Source organism: Hirundo rustica, chromosome 4 (assembly GCF_015227805.2).
Source record: "Hirundo rustica isolate bHirRus1 chromosome 4, bHirRus1.pri.v3, whole genome shotgun sequence".
NCBI classification, from domain to species: domain Eukaryota; kingdom Metazoa; phylum Chordata; class Aves; order Passeriformes; family Hirundinidae; genus Hirundo; species Hirundo rustica.
In genome coordinates this window covers 13905957-13923836 of record NC_053453.1, presented here as the reverse complement: position 1 = coordinate 13923836, position 17880 = coordinate 13905957, and the positions used below count along the sequence as shown (strand labels likewise).

Genomic DNA, 17880 nt, shown 5'->3' with positions numbered 1-17880 from the left:
ATCAAAAGCAACCTGCCCTCCTCTAGACTGCTGTATAATAAAAAAAAATTACAACTGCATACAAACCCAAGTAATTTATTTAGAAAATCTGGAACTATTAACATGTATATTCACAGAACAATCACAGTCAGAAAACTCGGCAATTTTTGGTATGAATTTCTGTGTAAACATATAAAGAAAAAAAAATTGATTACAAATAATTGTACTATACAGTTTTGTGACATTTCCCTTGCAGAACAAATGCAGCTGGTGTGTAATGTTATTATTTTGTTCTAATTTTCACTATTTCACTCCTATATAATGATTCAAAGCCAAGTGGCTGTCATGCTTTGATAAGCAACATGCCAGCAGCCAAAAAGGACTGCAAGAGCCCCACTGAGAGAATCTGTCAGCTTTTCTTTGACCTAAAAAGTTCTGGGATTTAATCTTGTATACAATTATTCTACAGTAGATAAACAATACTGAATTTAGTTAGATTGAACTTAAAATCTTGTTCTTTAGATTCAGCTAAGTTTGTACTTAAACTATCTCTTCATTTCCTTTTTTCTTCTTTCCCTCTTAATTTTCCTTCTTTCTTCTTTCCGTAATTGTTTCTCTGTTCTCTGTTTCTTTTGCTATAAGAAGTATGGAATTTTTCTAAGTTAAAAGTAAGTTACAGAGTTTCAAGCTGCAAAAGAAACATCAAATTTAAAAAAGGACAGTATGATGGGCTTCAAGCTTATTTTATCTAAAGCAAAAACTTCTATAGTTGCTCCCTTTATATTCTTTTTGGTCTGGAATTACTGTAATTATCTATAAGTAGTCCTGATTTTAGGAGATTTAATGTAAGAAAGGCCCTAGTTTTGCAATCATATTGCTGTAAGCAATTATCTGGTGAAAAATTAAACTACTGGGGCCTTACAAGAATCAATCCTTGCTGTATTAGTACACTGTAAATAGAATTCCACATCTGTAGAATCTTGAATGTCATCTAGAGTGAAAAATGGAGACATAAAAATATAAAGTATCATCCAAATGATAATGTTTTGCTGTGTTGAAAATACACAATATACAAATGTGACTAAAAAGTAAAAACCCAATTAAAACTTTTACAGTTTATCAACAATTGCAAAATGCAAGTTTACACAGGACTAACATACTGTCATCTACCACACACCATAATGGTCATTCAGATAATCTAGTACTGCTGAGGTACTTGATAAAACATTAAAAACTTTTTTTTCTTGTTTTGAAGTTATGCGCTCCATCATGTACATTAAGTGGTGGTGAAAACAAGTAAAAGGAGTTCCATGCTCAAGAGCAATGTCAACCCAGTCCTGGATGCACTGAAAAGGTGTCTCTTCGTATCCTGCAAACATAGCTGGATTTGCCAGGAGTCCTCTAGCCACCATTATACCTTCAAATTGGAAATTAAAGCAGTAAGTTAATTGTAATTTGAATTTTATGCTAAATCTTCCTGTAGATTTTGTACAGCACTCCCAACCACCCAAAGCCTACAGATAGTAAGGGGAGAACAACAGGGATGAGTATTACAGCTGTATCAGACAAATCCACTGAACAAGGCAGACCTCAGAGTATCTACAATACCTATCAACACATTCCAGAAATTCTGAAACAAAACACAGGTCACAGAAGCATTTCTTCCCTTCTTTTGAAACTTTGATTATTACTTTGAGGTTTTTTTGCCATATACATTTATTGCCTTTATAACATAAAATTACAATGGAAAGACACAAGAGGATCCATAATTTTCTGTGCAACTCAGTCTATTCACTGTCCTTCTTCCACTAGGAACTTGATGGCTCAATTAAGTAAATTTTAGGACTCTTGATCTCCAGTAAATCTTTCTGAACAAGCATGTAGTATATTTGCAACTCTAATCCCATACTGTCAGATAAACCCATACAAGTTCTATTGTAATTTTTCTGTGATTAAGGGATTCTGTTTTCTTGTACTATCAACACACAATCTATCACAGTCAGTCTTTTCTTAAAAAATAGGATGATCAAAAATGAAAAATTTCTTTTGTCATTGTGACAGAAAATACTGAATGCTTTTACTGCTGAAGAAGGTCAGCTGGACTATGAGAACTTTTTTTTTTGTATTATGCATTTCCTTTCTGCTCTGTATTTGGGAGGAAAGTCACTGTAAGCAGCATGACAGTTTGGTTCAATTTCTGTTGTTGCTGTTAAACAGCAACAGTGTCAGCAGAAACCCCCCACGTGTACTGTTCTCTTTCCTCTTTTTCTCTAGCTGAAAGACACAAAGTCTGTAGATACAAATTACCTTTTCAGAACATATACCAAATTTCTACAGTCTTGAAACCACAGACAGTTGCAGGAATCTACTGTGACTAAATAACTGCAAAAATTTTCCAAATTTTATGACTGAAATGAAAGTGCAATGCCTCACTGTGTCCTTGAAGTTAACCATCTGGTTTAACAATATATCCCTTTTCCACTGTCTTCTTACTGCAAGAAATCTGATCCCATGTGCAGGAAGTAGAGATTTCCAAGTGGAAGTTTACAGTTCCTTAAAAGATGATCAGCTCCATAAAGAGACAGAATGTCTGAAGGTCCCCCTGAACTCCACTACTGAGTGATGAGATAGCATAATTAATCACAGAGCTTTTGTAATTTGCCTCAGAAATAATTATTTGTGGCTTTGAATAGCAGCACTCTAGTGTTCTGATGATTACCAATGATTCTGCTTATGAGTTTTTTAAGGCATCTAAAATATCCTCTTTCATTTGTCTCCTCAAGGAGAGAAAGCATTCAAATCATGTCCTACTTACATCCAAAATAAATACCTTGAAATCTGGTAAGTTTACTTAGAAAATAGAGTATGTTTAATCTTACCATCTGCTTCTGTCAAGTGATGAACCTTTTCAGCATCTCTTAAAGTTTTAATGTCTCCATTAGCCACAACAGGTATAGACATGCTTTGTTTAATTATTTTAATGGCATCATAATGTACAGGTTGATGCCTTTCTTCTATACTTCTCCCATGCACTGTAATCCATGAAACTCCAGCTGCTTCAGCTTTTTGACACAGGTCAACTGTTCTTTTTAAGTCCTCATGAATCCTAAAATTGCAAGGAATGAAAGCAGTAGGTAGTAAGTTTCCTGGCCTATATAAAAAGCACTCCTCCATACGGAAGAATTATCATAGATTTCCATAAATAACAGTATAAAGACAATATTGCTGCTGGAAAACAGTGTTTGATTTTTGGGTTTTTTGATATATGAGTTTTAAGATATATGAGTTTAGTGTATGGAAACTGATATTTAACATTTCCCAATTATATCGCATTTCTGTAATATACATGGTAAATTTTATAGAGATTGAGCAAGGGTACCCAAAAAATCTAAAATCAATGCCATGATACTGTATATTTTGGGGTGCAAAAAAGTTTCCAATTTATAATAGTTCCCCTTTCCAGAAGGATTGGAAACGGAGTTGAAACTTAAATGACAAACAGCAAAAGCCACATAGGATATATGGTTAAATAATGGATCAAGAATCGTCATAGAATCATAGAACGGTTTGGGGTGAAAGCAACTTTAAAGACCATCCAGTTCCAATGCCCCTGCTATGGTGGGCTATTGGATCTTCCACTAGACTCGGTTGTGCAGAGCTCATCCAACTTGGGCTTACAAACTTCCAGGGATGGGCATCCACAACTTCTCTGGGCAATCTGATCCAGGGCTTTACCTACCACCTCCACAATAAACAATTTCTTCCTAATATCTAATTTAAACCTGCCCTCTTTCAGTTTGAAGCCATTCCCCGTTGTCCTTCACATCATACCCTTGTACAAAGTCTGTCTCCATCTTTCTTGTGGACTCCCCTTAGGTATTGGAAGTCTGCTGTAAGGTCTCCCTGGCTCCTTCTCTTCTCTGGGCTGCACACAAAGCAATGCAAAATAAGTCTATAGAAGTTTAGAAGCTGATGGAGGGAAGCAGAATGTATTCCTTACAGCAGCTGTGGAACCAGTTCTCTTTATACCCAATCACAACTGTGGCTCTGCTCTCTAACAGCTCACAAAGCAAATCCTTGTGATGATACAGACTATGCATTGCTTTTCTTTTATGGAAGCCGTAATCTTTTAATTTGTACTTCCATGCTGTTTGGATTGCAAGAAAACTCTAGCTTATAGTATGTTAGCTGGGTAAGTAGTCAAAGGCTGTGCTAGCCCTAAGTTTTGTATTACCTGCCCCTGATATCTGAGTCAAAAAATCTCAGCAGTCTTCACATGTAAGGAAATTATTATAACATGCAGTATTGCATTAACAGAATTACAAATATTACTATTAGACTAAATTCTTTAGGGGAAAAAAAAAAGGTTTCTTCCATGTACCACAAACAGCACTTAAGTTAGACCTACCTTATTTTAATAGATACTGAAAAGTTAGGGTTGTCGATCTGACTCCGTACGTGTCTCACCATATCTTTAACAAGCTCAGGTTTATTTATTAAGCAAGCGCCATAACCTTCTGAAATCGCCCATCTTTAAAAAAAAAAGAACATTCATATTCTACATTTGAAGAACTGCAGATCAATATCAGTCACACACATCAGTTTCTTTCCTCATGACCTTCAGAATGTGTGGTTAAGTAAGCAGAGATAGTATACTGGCTGTAGATCAATTATTTTTTGCAGTTTGGTACAGCTTTTAGATCTTGGTTCAGTCTCCATTGTGCTACTAGACTATGGACAAGTTACTAATCTGTTTAGGTTCAATCTTCTGTTCACTGAATGGACTCATAAGGAAGATAAATTAAAATTTAATCTACAGTGCATGCACAAAAGAAATAATTTGATGCTTCCCCTTCCCCTTGTCACTGATTTATTTTAAACAGATGACAACTTCAGATTGAAAAGGAGGACTTTTTGAAGTGCAAGTGAGGATATTATTTTAGTGATGTTCTGGTCTCACTATTTTGACTGGCAAAAAAACCCTGTGCTTCCACTTAACCACAGTAGTTTTTAAAATAGCTTTTCTTATAAAGCCATGTAAAGTACACCAACTTTTGTTATTTTGAAACTAATATGCACAAGAAACAAAGGATTCAAATATAAACATGTATTTTTGGCCTAAAAGGAAGAGTTTGACATAACTGAAGTTAGCTGGAAAAAACCCTCCAATACTTCTATGCAGCAGTCTCAGCTCTCTCCAGAAGAATTTTCTCAAATATTATAGTTTTAAATCAAGAAAACATAATCAGAATAGAAAAAATAAGTATTTGCACCATAATATTATCTTATATTTTCCTACATTTTTCAGGTCTTCATTTAGAAAAAGACTGCCTGACAAACATGTAATAAATGGTTCTCAATTGAACCAGTTAGGAAGAATCTTACTACTCTGTTTCACTGTCAAGACAAAATCTTTATCAATTAAGAGAGAAGTACATCACTATTTCACTACACTTATAAATTTAATAAAAGATGGAAGAAAGTATTTTCAATACTTTATCTGTATAATTGTATTTTAAAGATTATCCTTCACCTGCAGAAATTTAAGACATCAGAGACTTGCCTCATTATTCTGGAAATTGCTGCATCAGAATTCAAAACACTCTGCAAATTATTTGCAGCAAACTCTTTCTGGTAGCGCACATTTAACAGTTATTGAGAAGGGAACACTTCTGAGCCAACACTCGGTATCTCAGAAATAAAAAAAGGCAAGTTGGCAAACACATAGAGTTTTCCCAGTTTCACCAAGGCGACAGGCATCTGGGAACACTCAGAACAGTGCCTTACCACATTTCTGACAGGTAAAACTCTTACTCTCTTGAAACCTATTTTTAGGTTAAGATACAAATTATGATTAAAAGGAAGGCCAGCATTCTTTAGTATCTTAATTCTTTCACTGTATTTACCCAGCTTTTTCAAAACTTTACCTCTGAGGACAGCCACAGTTTAGGTCTATTCCACCTGCAAAAGGACAGATGATACGGGCAGCATCACACAAAACCTGTGCTTCTTTAGCAGCAAACTGAACAATCAGTGGGTGATCACCTATGCCAATGAAAAGATAATTTGAGATTTAAAAAATCCCAGAAAATAAAAAGAACGAGTTCAAAATTTTGAATGCTTTTTTTGTATATTCTACAGCTGTCTGACCATGGTCCTGGCAACCAGGTATAGGTGACCCTGCATCAGCAGGGTGGCTGGATAACATGACCTACAGAGGTCCCTCCAAGCCTATCTATTTTGTGATTCTGACAGCCCCCAATCACAAATAAACAAAGGTAACTGGCCAGGGGTTACTTACTAAGTGAGTATGTCTATTAACAGAGGTGGGAATTCAGATAAATATAGGTGTCCTACACAGTTGCTGGCTGACTGAAACTGGTCAGTTCTTTCACAAAGACCATCTATGAAACTAGGCATTCTCTAATTTTCAGCAGCCTTCATGCTTCCCCTCCTAGCCTGCCCCTTCTTGTCTGCATGCTGCCCCTTTGCTGTGCTGACACGGCTGTCTGTCTTGTCAGGTGGGAAACTTGCTTAGAGAACCAACCCTTCAGGAAGGAACTAAAACACCCACAAGCTTTGCCCTTCCTCATCCCAGCCCATCAGTTTCCTTTTCTGTGCCAACATGGCTGTTTTTTATCCCCAACGTGACACTCAGAGTTGGAATGAGCACACGTGTGCAGAAGCAGCTCTAGCAGCTTTGTCTCAAGTGAGAAACCGAAGTGCCAGTGCCCCTCAGCTTGGGTCTGCTGAACTACTTGTGATTTACTAAGCCCCTGCAGAGAGCCAGATGGTCATTTGGAACATGCTCTACTCTTTTACAGCTACTGCATTACATTAAAGGCATCCCAAATATCTCAAGCAGTCTTAGCACTCACTTTCCATATAAACAATTGCTGTAGTTAAGAAGAAGCAGTGTGATATCTGAGCACTGATGGAAAGAGATGATCCAACAAATGCACAAAACAAATGCACTTCTGGTACTCAAGAGACCACAAGTGCTTTCTGAACATTTTTCTGTTTTAGAGGAAAGTAAGTAGTTACTGAAATGGTGGAGATTAAGTAAGAAATGCCCCCAGTACCCTCTCAATCAAGCTGAGACATTTCTAGAAGTTACCTAAAAATACCGTAATTAAAAAAAAAAAAAAAGAGAAAAAAAAAAAAAAAAAAAAGCAAGCACACATATTTTCAAAAGTATCCCTTTAACACAGTGCTCTAACTGAAGAGATTTACATTGTTATAACTAATTTTTTAGAATAAGCCCACATGCCTCATTTCTCTTTGTTGAGCATTAAGTAATAAAAATATTGACTTTGGCCACATCATTTTTTTAGCAGCAGCCACAAAGAACACCTACCTCTATCTGAGAAATACACAACAAAGAAACATTAATGCAGAAGAAAATGTAAAACATAAATTGCAAACCTACTCCACACTAATTAGAAGACAAAATCCCCAAAGAGCCAGCAAGTTAAACATGAAACCACACAAAAAGTATAAATGCTAATGATGTAAATACTATAATCTGGTCAAAGCATGAGGCAGAATTTTTTACAGGCCTGTAAAATTAAGGACAGCATGAAAGAACTGTGAAGGGAAGAGATGTTGTTTACAACACTGAAACATTTAATCTCCTCTTTCCCTGTCCCAGCACCCCCCAGAATACACTCCATATTGTAGAACTTCAATGTCACTGCACTTTGTGTAGGTCAGAAGTGTAAGTAAATTCAAGGGGGGCAAACTATTAACTGCGGAACTTTGAGCCATATATATTTGAATCAGTTACATTCTTACTCGTTTATTTTTACATACAATGAGTTATTAATGTTTTTTTTAAAGTTGCATTCCACTCATAGTCTACCTGTGCTTTCCAATGCGAATTTTCTCTGTAATTGCTCTGTTCTATCTGAGTAACGCACCACAGTACACAGTCAATGCTCAAACAGTGAAATATGCTTTCCCTATTACATTGGCACTTATGAAACTGCAAATTTTGTGGCCTGAATAGACTAAATCATCCCACTTTATAGACCCTACACTCTGATCTTACTTGCACTTTAGCAGCACTTTTTATTCGTCCAGTTGCAGCCTGTGCTCGTAAGTTCCTCATCACACTGTTCTGCTGCAGCCACTTCATGCTAACACATCTGTACCATTCTTGTCACCTCTTCCCACATACTTCAGATCTCTTTAAACCATGACACTTTACAAGTCCTTATACTTCTTTCTATAGCTGTTCTAGTTATGTTTCTGTACCGTGCCTGAAGCCTTGCTTCTCCCCCTCAACCTCGGCCATGCTTAAACTTCTGGTCTCTTTTGTGCTTTCTTGCGTTCGTATCTCGAGTCATCCACCAACAGCCCCTTCCACTTTCCTGCCTGGCTAATATGAAACCCTTCTTTTGTCAGTCCTTGACTTCACTGTATCAATGGTTGGTCTATTACTTTTTTCACCTTTAGTAACACTCTTTATTTTTGCTAGAGACTGGGAAACTTTTCCTGGCAATGAGTTAAATGTTTGTCTCTGAAACACACATGAAACATCTTCTAGAAAAAGAATCTTACTGTCATCTTGTACCTGGTCTAGCTGTGATGGAGTTACTGGTCAAATTTATTTGAAGTTAATTTATAGTAACCTGTGTGGTGCTGCATTTTGGATTTTGTGATAAAACCAGTGTTGATAATTCACAGTTGTTTTGGCTGTTGTTGCAAAGAACATGCAGAGTGTCAAAACATCCTGGATTTTTCACTTTGCTTCCCCCTGCCCCCCAACAAACAAACTGGGATGGGCAACAAGTTTGCAGTGGACAAAGCTATGACAGCTGACCCAAACAGGAACAGGAGTATTCCATACTGTAGAACATCAAGGTCAGCAAGGATGCTGGAATGACAGGGGAAATAAAAAAGTGGGTTGGGACATGGAATTTTTGTTCCAGATGCTTGGAGAGTGGCTGGGCATTGGTCTGCTAACAGGAAGTGGTTACCTTTGCATAACTTGTTTGTTTCTTTCCCTTTTTCTTTCCTTGACGTATTTGGCTGCCTTTATTTTGAAAATTAATTTTTCTTATATTTACTCTTCCTGTTCTCCCCCTGTGCTGCTGGGAGAGTGAAGGAGGGATGAATGAGTAGCTATGTGTAGTCAGCCCCATAAATATAAATCATTTTGTAGGCCTTGATTTCAGGTGAAGATGAGGTTTTCGACTATTTCATTTGATCTACTATCACTGGACCATGCTTACTCTCACTTAGAACATTTCTGTGGCTTTATAATCAGACAGAATATCAAAATTGGTAACAGATGTCAAGTTATGTGACCGACTTTATTCACTTGGCCAGTTTGGCTAATGACCACATAAAACATTCTGAGGAGGCAATGGTTTATTAAAAAGAATACCTTTGTTTGTTGTGAATTCACTGTCTCTGGCTTTTGCAGATCTCACAAAATCAGCTGCCACTATCATTGGTGTGTAACACAAATCACAACTGTACTTCCTAACCAAGGTTCTGAATGCCAACCTGCAGACACAAGAAGATTAAGAGGTAAATACTTAAGGCATTTTTCTGATTAGCTATCCTCAAATGCTGTTCTAACATGAAGTATTGTGGGGCTATTCGAGTATTACATGTGTAGATCTTGATGAAAACATGAAATGGAACATGTCCCACATCTACCTCTGTCTTAAATAAAAGAAGGTAATCACCCATTTCCAGTCAAGATAAATTTGAGAAACAAATTTCTAAACAGATAAAATACACTGAAAACAGCTGACATGACAGTTACTTACTTTGAATAGCGGACCATGGGGGCACATATTTTTACTACTTGCCCAGAATGAAACAAATCCATGGGATCTTTTAGCTGGCATTCTTTGGTTTCTCTGATGTCACCAATCATGTATTATTGACAGTCCTTTCAGCATCTAGAAAAACAAACAGCGTCTGAAACGGTCGTGATTCAGCTACTCCACACAGGCCACGCTGCAGAGCACCACAGGTCACGCAGCACTCGCGTTCTGGTGGAGCGTCCGGCCAGAAGCTGCTCCCTCGCAGGGTACCGGGGACAGCCCTCCCGGCACAGCCCATCCCGACACGGCTTCCCCCGGCACGGCCCATCCCGGCACAGCCTCCCCTCGGCACGGCTCCCCCCGGCACGGCCCATCCCGGCACGGCCCATCCCGGCACGGCTCCTCCGGCACGGCCCATCCCGGCACGGCACCCCCCGGCACGGCTCCCCCGGCACGGCCCATCCCGGCACGGCCCATCCCGGCACGGCCCATCCCGGCACGGCCCATCCCGGCACGGCTCCCCCCGGCACAGCCTCCCTCCGGCACGGCCCATCCCGGCACGGCACCCCCCGGCACGGCTCCCCCGGCACGGCTCCCCCCGGCACGGCCCATCCCGGCACAGCCCCCCCCGGCACGGCCCATCCCGGCACGGCTCCTCCGGCACGGCCCATCCCGGCACGGCTCCTCCGGCACGGCCCGGGCCGCGCTCGCTCCCGGCGGCCCCGCTCACCACGTGCCGCCGCCGCCGCCGCCGCCCGCTCCGTCGCGCTCCTTCGCCATCATCGCAGCGCGCCGCGTCCGGGAGTGACGCGCGGGGTCCGGCAGTGCCAGCATGGAGGAGGCGGGGGCCGCCCCCGCCCCGGCGCTCGCCGAGCTGCGGGCGGACGGTGAGGCGCGGCCGTGGGCTCGGGGGGCAGCGCCGGGCACGGCCCCCGCCGGCACGGCCGCGCCGGGGGCCTGCCGCGGCGGCGCGGAGGGTCCCCTGTGAGGGAGGCGTTGGGCCGGGCGGGCGGGGAAGCCCCTCGCCGGCGAGTCACGGGAAGTTCGGGCGGAGGAGCGAGTGCCCCGGAGGGACCGAGGCGCTGCGGTGTGCGGAGTGTGCGCTGGGGCTCGCTTGCTCCCAAAAGGAAAAAAAATTGCGCCGGCAGGGGAGGCGAAGATGCTCGGTTGAATTAAGAGTAGCTGCCTGGGAACTCTGGTGTTGCCTCATCCGGAGTCATAATTGCAGTATAATTTCATAATTGTTTTATAAACTCACACCGCTGTCGAAATCCGGTATGATTTCACGAAGTTTTGTCTCCTGCTACTTGTCAGTGATCTTCAGCTGACTGGTGTGTTTGGTTATGGGTACAGGCTCAACAGCTTCACTGTGGTTACACCGTAAAGTTTGAGAAAATAAGGCATTGATACTTTTTAGTCTATTCTGCTCCAGAGGAGGGTGTGGGGAGTAAAGAAACGTGTCTTTATTACCATTTGCAAAACCCCAAAACAAACACGAACCCCAGCTACCAGTTCCAGACTTGTTTCTCATGATTGTGGTCTCTTCTGACGTTTGTACTGTGTGATGTAGAGAACATTCACTGTTACGTTGAAGAAATTGAAGGTCAGAGAACTGTACATTGTACGGCTATAAATATTATTTACTTCTTCCGAACCATGAATAAAAGATCTAAATCCTTTTTCAGAATGTTATGCTGACTTCTTCAGAGAAGACTTTGATGTGAAAGCTTACACTTCCCAGTCTATCCATCAGGCTGTGATAGCTGAGCAACTGGCTAAACTTGCTCAAGGTATTAGTCAGTTGGATAAAGAGCTGCATTTACAAGTAAGTTTAAATACCTGTCATTCTGGGGTGATTGATATAAACTAGTCAAAAACTTAGCAATCCTATGAGCTTGTAACTTGTGAAATTGTCCAGTGTCCTCTGCAAGCAGTTTATAAAGGTACAACTTGCAGCTAGACTAGTAGTGAATTTGACAGCTCAGTTAAGCCCACACTCAGTATTCCTACCAGGCAGCCATGTACTGTTTCAGTTTTTGTAGTCTTATCACTGTGTGCTGTTTTACTTTTCTTTGTAAGAAGGAGGACTCTTTCCAAATGATTGTGTCAGCAATCATAAACACTTGAGGCCGTGTTTCAGCATTGTGTTGTAAGCAGATAGGGAGAACTTGCACCCTTACATTGTGTGCTGAAGAGTACTGTAAGCTCTAAGACTTACCTTTAGCTACACAGATATAACCTATGTTAACGTGCCTCTGAACCTTCAGAAAGGCTTTTGAGTTTAGATAGAAGACCCTTTTTATGCAGAAATCATAAATCCACAGTAGACATTGCAATGAGAACTCTCGCTAAGTTTCTGTGTAGTTTCAAAACCTGTGTCCTCCCTCCCACTTCCCTAGTTGGTAAGTTCTTTGGGAATTCGTTTATAAATGTCATAAATAGAAAAGAAAACAAGAATATATGTTTTTATGGTGTGATCAGTAAATTCACATTTACAGTTATTAGATATGAAGATGTGTTGAAATGTGATTGCATCTGCTGGCTTTAAAATGTGCAGCTCTGCTGGACATCTTAATTAATTACTGACCCTCTCTTCTCATTCTGAACTTCCTGCTTTTGTGAATTAAAACACCTTGTGTTCTTAAAACCCTTTCTCCTGTGAGATGTACCTGTTTTTTCCTGTATCTGGCTAATGTAGGGATGTTGATACTTAAATGCCTAATGTGGGAATGATGGTGATATATTTAATATTTCATTTAGGCTCATGTAATTTTAGGCTCATGCCCATTTTTTTCTTTTTAATTTCTGTATTTGGTTTTTTAAGGTTGTTGCAAGACATGAAGATCTGTTGGCCCAAGCAACTGGAATCGAATCCCTGGAAGGTAAATATTGTTATATTATGCTAGCTATGCTAGCTATCCTGACAGTGGAGGAAGCATTTTTAGGATGTCTGCAGGGAACATCATTCACTGCCAACTTTGACCTTCAATGTTAAAGCTCCAGGTCTGATTTCCGAGGAGTAACGTGTGGCAACTTTTTTTTTTTTTTTAGTAACGTCAGTAGATGGAGCTCCAAGGAGAAGATTTGGTTGATACTTCTCTGGAGTAGCTGCTTCATAGGAAAATTTATTTTGATAATGTTCTGAGCAACTTTAGTAATAAAGCCTTTTTTGACTTTTAATATATTTTTCTAAATAAGCCTAATTTTGTTGCAACATTGGTGCATATCTGTTGCCATAAGCACCAATTTTCTGTTGCATATGCAGGTGTTGCATAGTTTCCACATCTTAACCAAAGAGGTTGTAACACATAATATAAACTGTGTTGAGGTAGTTTTTACTAGTACAGGACTACTAACTTAAATACATACCTTTGTTTTATTCTGCTGTTTGAGATGTGGATTTTAACATAAACTGCTGATTTTCAAAGGCCTTGCTTAGGAACCGTTGGCGCTGTATAGAAAATGGTTGCAGTGGATTGTTCTTGTGCCAGGTGCTCATTAAACCTGCCATTCTGCACTTTCTCACTTTGCTAAGAATGTCACATGGTTGGGTATTGTGGTGGGGTTTTATTGTGCAGACAGATATTTACCTCTGTAACATGCTAGAATCTCTATAGCGTTTCCCCTTTTCCCCTTTGTGACTTGGTAAGTAATTTATCTTTGTTCCTTTTTGTGCTTTCAGGTTTTGGCATTACCAGAGTTTCTGGTTACTGATAGTTTTATCCTTAGTCTTTAGAGCTGCTTGGGTACGCTGTTTTGTGTCAGTAATTGCGTATAGCTGTAAAATTAAAGAAATAGCTATTTAATCTAGTAATGGTAGCTCCTGAATAACTTTTTAAACAGTTGGAGAATCAAGTATAAAAGGCTGAAATATGTGCTCATTCTCCAAATAAGAAGTAAACAGGAATGTGTGGTCAATCTTGTGACTGATAAATACCTCCCAGTAACAATCTTCAGCAATTTGTGCTCAGTGGAATTCTGTTTTCTGAAATTATGGTTTTTTCTGAAGGGTTCATTCCTAAAATTGCTCTGAGGAAAGAATGATGTGCTCCAAAACAACTACTGAGTAAGGAAACATTTCTATTAAAGCAGGGGTGGTAAATAATGCATGTCTTACAACTAGTACAGCAAAGTAAAAATAAAATTCAGTTCACCTCAAATTTGTTGAAATTTTTCCGTTTACTCAGGGTTATGCTCTTAAAGGAAACACTGAGTCAAGATTCGTAAGAAAAAGAAAAGATAAATGCCAACATATTTTTTTAATTGTGACGTTAGAAATGCATAGCTCTTGGTATATTTATCAAGTAAGTTAGCAAGTGAAGATTATGGAGCTAATTCACAGCATGCGTAGTCATTTGGATGTGTGAAAGTGAATCTCATTAAACATTTCAAATTGGTAAACCCAGCTTGTAGAGTCTTTTTTAGGCCTGTGCACTTTTTTTAGTGATGCACAGCTCTGGCATGTATATTCTTTTCTGTCTGTAGGTAGTTCAGTAGATATCTTGAGCTACCAGTTATTTTAAGGTAGGCTAAATTGTATCATCGTGTATCTTCCACTGTAAGTGGAGAGGGTAGAGTGCATTTTCCTCCAACCTTATTCTGCTTATTCATCCTCTGGGAAGAAGGCTGTTGTATGCTTAGTAGCAATATTACAGCCATAGATGCAGCAATGCTGTGCCACTGGCCCTCCCCCATTTTTGCGATGTAGGGTAGACAATGCAGCCTGTTTTGCCAGCTTTTCACTGTATCTCATACCTTCATCCTCATGATCTGTTGCATGCCCTGCTGTGTATAAGTAACAGTAAACACACGAGCCTGTCGCTAAGCTAAGTTAATAGTTCTGAAATACGGAGAAGACAAGAATTTACATATCTATATAAAATGAGTGAGGTACAGTCACAGTAGAGGACAAGCTGAATATAACTGTTAGCGGGAGTTTTGTTTGTCTTCTGTCTTACTGTATCATGCTACAGTTTTATCTGATTTGATGATGGCACGCTTCTAAACAGGCCTTTACAAAAATGTAGTATGTTTTAATACGCTAACAGTAACTGGAACAAAAATGATTTCATAGGCCTGGGTTTGTCTAACTTAATTAAATTCTCAGCAGGCTGATTCTGTATTGCACAAATGACTCCTGTCCCCTACTACTTTGTTTGCAATTTACCAAGAAAAGAACAGGCATGCTTGTTGGCTTTCCTTGTGCTAGTTTGCCAAACTAATGTGGAACAAACATGATTAGGGTAGTTTGCTCTGCTTGTAATCTAAATTAGATGACCTTACAATGACATTGATACCTTACTTTTTGCTAAAGATACTTACGTTCAGGAAGAAAACCTTGAAATAGCATTGTTTGTCTTCTCAGTTCTCTTTGTCTTAGAGTTGTGTTAAATCGGTTGTACCATTTTTATAAATCATATTCAGGTGTTTATACCAGGTTGTGTAATTTAAACTGCAGTCCTGATCAACATCCTCTTAGAAAGTAACATCCTCTAAATATTATTTGAAACTTCACAAATTATGGATTTTGGAGTGATATCTATTCTGTGCGTTTATGTTCTCTACCGATACATTTTCCATAACATTCAGTAAGTGACCTGCTCAGTTTATTTCCCAATATGCTTACTAATTTTGGTCTCTCTGATGCTCTGTTATAAAGGGGAAAACTGCTTTTGGTTTATGCCAAAGTAGTCTGCAGTAGCTACTGTGATTTGAAGAAAAACTCTTTCTATAATTGATGAGTGTTCCATGTAGAAAATCTGCTTTGTTTTGCAGGTGTCCTCCAAATGATGCAAACTAGAATTGGTGCTCTACAAAGCACTGTTGATAGGTATGACATTCATTATGCAATTAGAAAGTATAAATTCTTATGTTCTATAATGCTGTTTATTAACACTACTATAAATAATTTTCTCCTTTTATTTTTAGAATTAAAGTCAAAATTGTTGACCCCTACAACAAAATAGTGTCTCGCACAGCTCAGCTGGCAAAACTACAAGTAAGTTGCATTAAAAAACATATTTTTAAAAAATGCTTTTTGAACATGTTATTTCACCATTGTCAGACATGAGTACAATTTTTCTACTCTAGTAGCCTGTAGTTCATTGTCAGTATTTTTCTGAAAATCAGTATTTGTGTCTCTTCAAGAGCTACTGAGAAAGGCGTAATAGGAAAGCAGGAAATTGCAAAGTAGAAAATTGACCTTTGGCACTAGCTAATTGAGTTTTTGTAGCGATGGAGGGAAGAGGGGAGGTTTATCTGAGTACAGATTAAGTTCTCATAACCGTTAGTGTTGTTTTGGTATTTAATGTTATGGTGCTCTTGTGTAGAAGATGCTTTTTACCCCTAAGTTAATGCAGGCTTTGCTGTAGTTTAGTAAAGAGTTTGGGAATTCATTCTTTCATATTTCTTCAAAAGTCAAGATGCAACTTGAGCTATTTGTGGAGTTTTGTAAGCCCAGGTGCGTAGTTGTCCCTGCCTTTTAAATATAAGTGGAGTCTACAGAAGAATGTAGACATCTTTTAGAGGATAGCAGTGGGCAAGAGCTTATCACAATGATGGTGAGATTAAGTGTCGAATACTTCCATTGATAATTTTATAGTAGTTGAAAACTTTTCCATAGATCTTCAGGAGTCATGTGCCTGCATTGTGTTAAGTTTATGGTTTGAAATGCAACACAGCTCCAGCCCCACAAATGTTTAATGAGTTATTGTTTGAACTATTTGTCTTTGCAAGTTTAGCTGAATTTTGAGCTGTGGATATACACTCAAGTAGATTGCTGTCTGCAAGTGGCTGCTGTTGTAGAGTAGATGAAGCTGCAGACTCATGTAGTTTCAAGTCTGGGGACTGGTGGAGCAGCTGCACTGTCTCTTGGCTGAACTTCTATTTTCTGTGTTACTTTCAGTAGCAGTGAAGTTCAGCAGGAAGCTCTTAACACTCTGTGCAGCCAGCTTGGCCAGATGCTTCTCCTGTTGTTTTCAGCTCCAGCTCTTAATGTTTTTGCCACTGGCCAAAAGTCCCATGACTTTCATGTGGCAGGTTAGGTGCAGATTTTTTTGTGGTTTCCTGATGTGTGTTGTGAGTGTAGAAAAAGTTGTGGGAATGTGGGGCTAAAGATGAAGATCATTTCCACCCTGCCCTTACACAGAGTCAGACTGCGGGAAGATGCCTGAGGAGATTGAGTCTGTGAACTTCGGAAATGTTTCTTGGATGCTTCCTCTTAGCTGTTACATGGTAACATGGGTTTTCCTGTGATGTGAAAGCAGCATCCATCCAGGGTCAGCATTATTCAAGCTGTGCCAGGGGATTTGTCATACCTGACTATTTTGCTGTAAGTCAGAAAAAAGAGGTGCAGAGTAAGAGAGCCTGGTAGGCTGCTCTTTTAGCATAAGTGTAGAAAGAGGAACGATGATTTGAGATTCTCTGCCGGTGAGAGTCAAAGTCTTAGCACAAGAGCTGCTGTCCCTTCTTTTCTTGGCAGATACTTTGTGAGTGCTTTATGTTGCACTGCACTGCTGGGAGGAGTCGAGGGTCCGGATAGCTGAATTAAGAAATAAAGCTGAATTTACGGAGAGTTGAGTCAAGTCTCAACTCTCCAGCCTCCTAAAAATGCACTGCTGGAGTGTCCTTTCCCTGGAGGATTCATTTGTTGAGGAAAGAAGGGCACAGCACAGCAAACAATTCACTTCCTGATGATGGCAGGGCTTACATGGAATGGCTCCCAAATGCAGGTCTTGTGGTTTGGGACATTGTCAAACTGACTAATTTTATCAGTTGATCTACAATTGATAGAAAAAGCTGGTAAAAGAGGTTGTCTTCTGTCAAAATGTAGGGTTGGCAGGTATGTTTTGCTGAAAGGCATGATGTTTCAGTGCCTCTTGTACTTGTGATGGTGTTATTTTAATATCTCTGCATTGATTGCTGTGGGACTGTTTGCTAACTGAAGGAATATTTGACTTGCATAAAGCTAGATTTTGCCATCCTTAATTGTTTTTAATATAGTCTAGCTTTTTCATAAACATTCTCACTGCATGTTTGTTGTTAAACTTCAAATCTAGTCCTGAATTCTAAATCTCTGCTATGTGCTTGTACATGTTCTATCTTGCTCTGCTCTTAGAGC

General features: G+C 39.6%; 2 protein-coding genes across 4 annotated transcripts in view; one reads left to right on the top strand and one right to left on the bottom strand.

Moving 5' to 3' along the window:
- Positions 1 to 59: 59 nt before the first annotated feature.
- Positions 60 to 10556, bottom strand: DUS4L (dihydrouridine synthase 4 like). Of its 3 annotated transcripts, XM_040061611.2 has the most exons (7): positions 10492 to 10556; positions 9762 to 9896; positions 9371 to 9492; positions 5907 to 6024; positions 4388 to 4510; positions 2859 to 3085; positions 60 to 1396 (listed from the first exon to the last, which is right to left on the bottom strand). In XM_040061611.2, the coding sequence occupies exons 2-7, from the start codon at positions 9869 to 9871 to the stop codon at positions 1146 to 1148; spliced, it is 951 nt and encodes a 316-aa protein (XP_039917545.1). In that variant the 5' UTR covers positions 9872 to 9896; positions 10492 to 10556; the 3' UTR covers positions 60 to 1145. The 3 variants fall into 3 exon arrangements, with proteins under 3 accessions (XP_039917545.1, XP_039917544.1, XP_058276200.1); XM_040061610.2 differs by lacking the exon at positions 10492 to 10556 and having other exon boundaries at positions 9762 to 10081; XM_058420217.1 differs by lacking the exon at positions 10492 to 10556 and having other exon boundaries at positions 5907 to 5940; positions 9762 to 10081.
- Positions 10555 to 17880, top strand: part of COG5 (component of oligomeric golgi complex 5) — a 179355-nt gene continuing 172029 nt past the window's right edge. Inside the window, exons 1-5 of the mRNA XM_040061601.2 lie at positions 10555 to 10648; positions 11447 to 11586; positions 12586 to 12643; positions 15537 to 15591; positions 15690 to 15759. Of these exons, the coding sequence (XP_039917535.1) occupies positions 10594 to 10648; positions 11447 to 11586; positions 12586 to 12643; positions 15537 to 15591; positions 15690 to 15759 (378 nt within the window). The 5' untranslated portion in view covers positions 10555 to 10593. The remainder of the gene's footprint in view (positions 10649 to 11446; positions 11587 to 12585; positions 12644 to 15536; positions 15592 to 15689; positions 15760 to 17880) is intronic.

Excerpts from the sequence above, each read along its gene's own strand:
- DUS4L (XM_040061611.2), bottom strand. The coding sequence starts at position 9,871 with ATGATTGGTGACATCAGAGAAACCAAAGAATGCCAGCTAAAAGATCCC. Across the intron at positions 9,493-9,761 it reads CCCATGGTCCGCTATTCAAA|GTTGGCATTCAGAACCTTGG; the intron begins GTAAGTAACTGT and ends TTGTGTCTGCAG. Across the intron at positions 1,397-2,858 it reads TCACTTGACAGAAGCAGATG|GTATAATGGTGGCTAGAGGA; the intron begins GTAAGATTAAAC and ends TCCAATTTGAAG.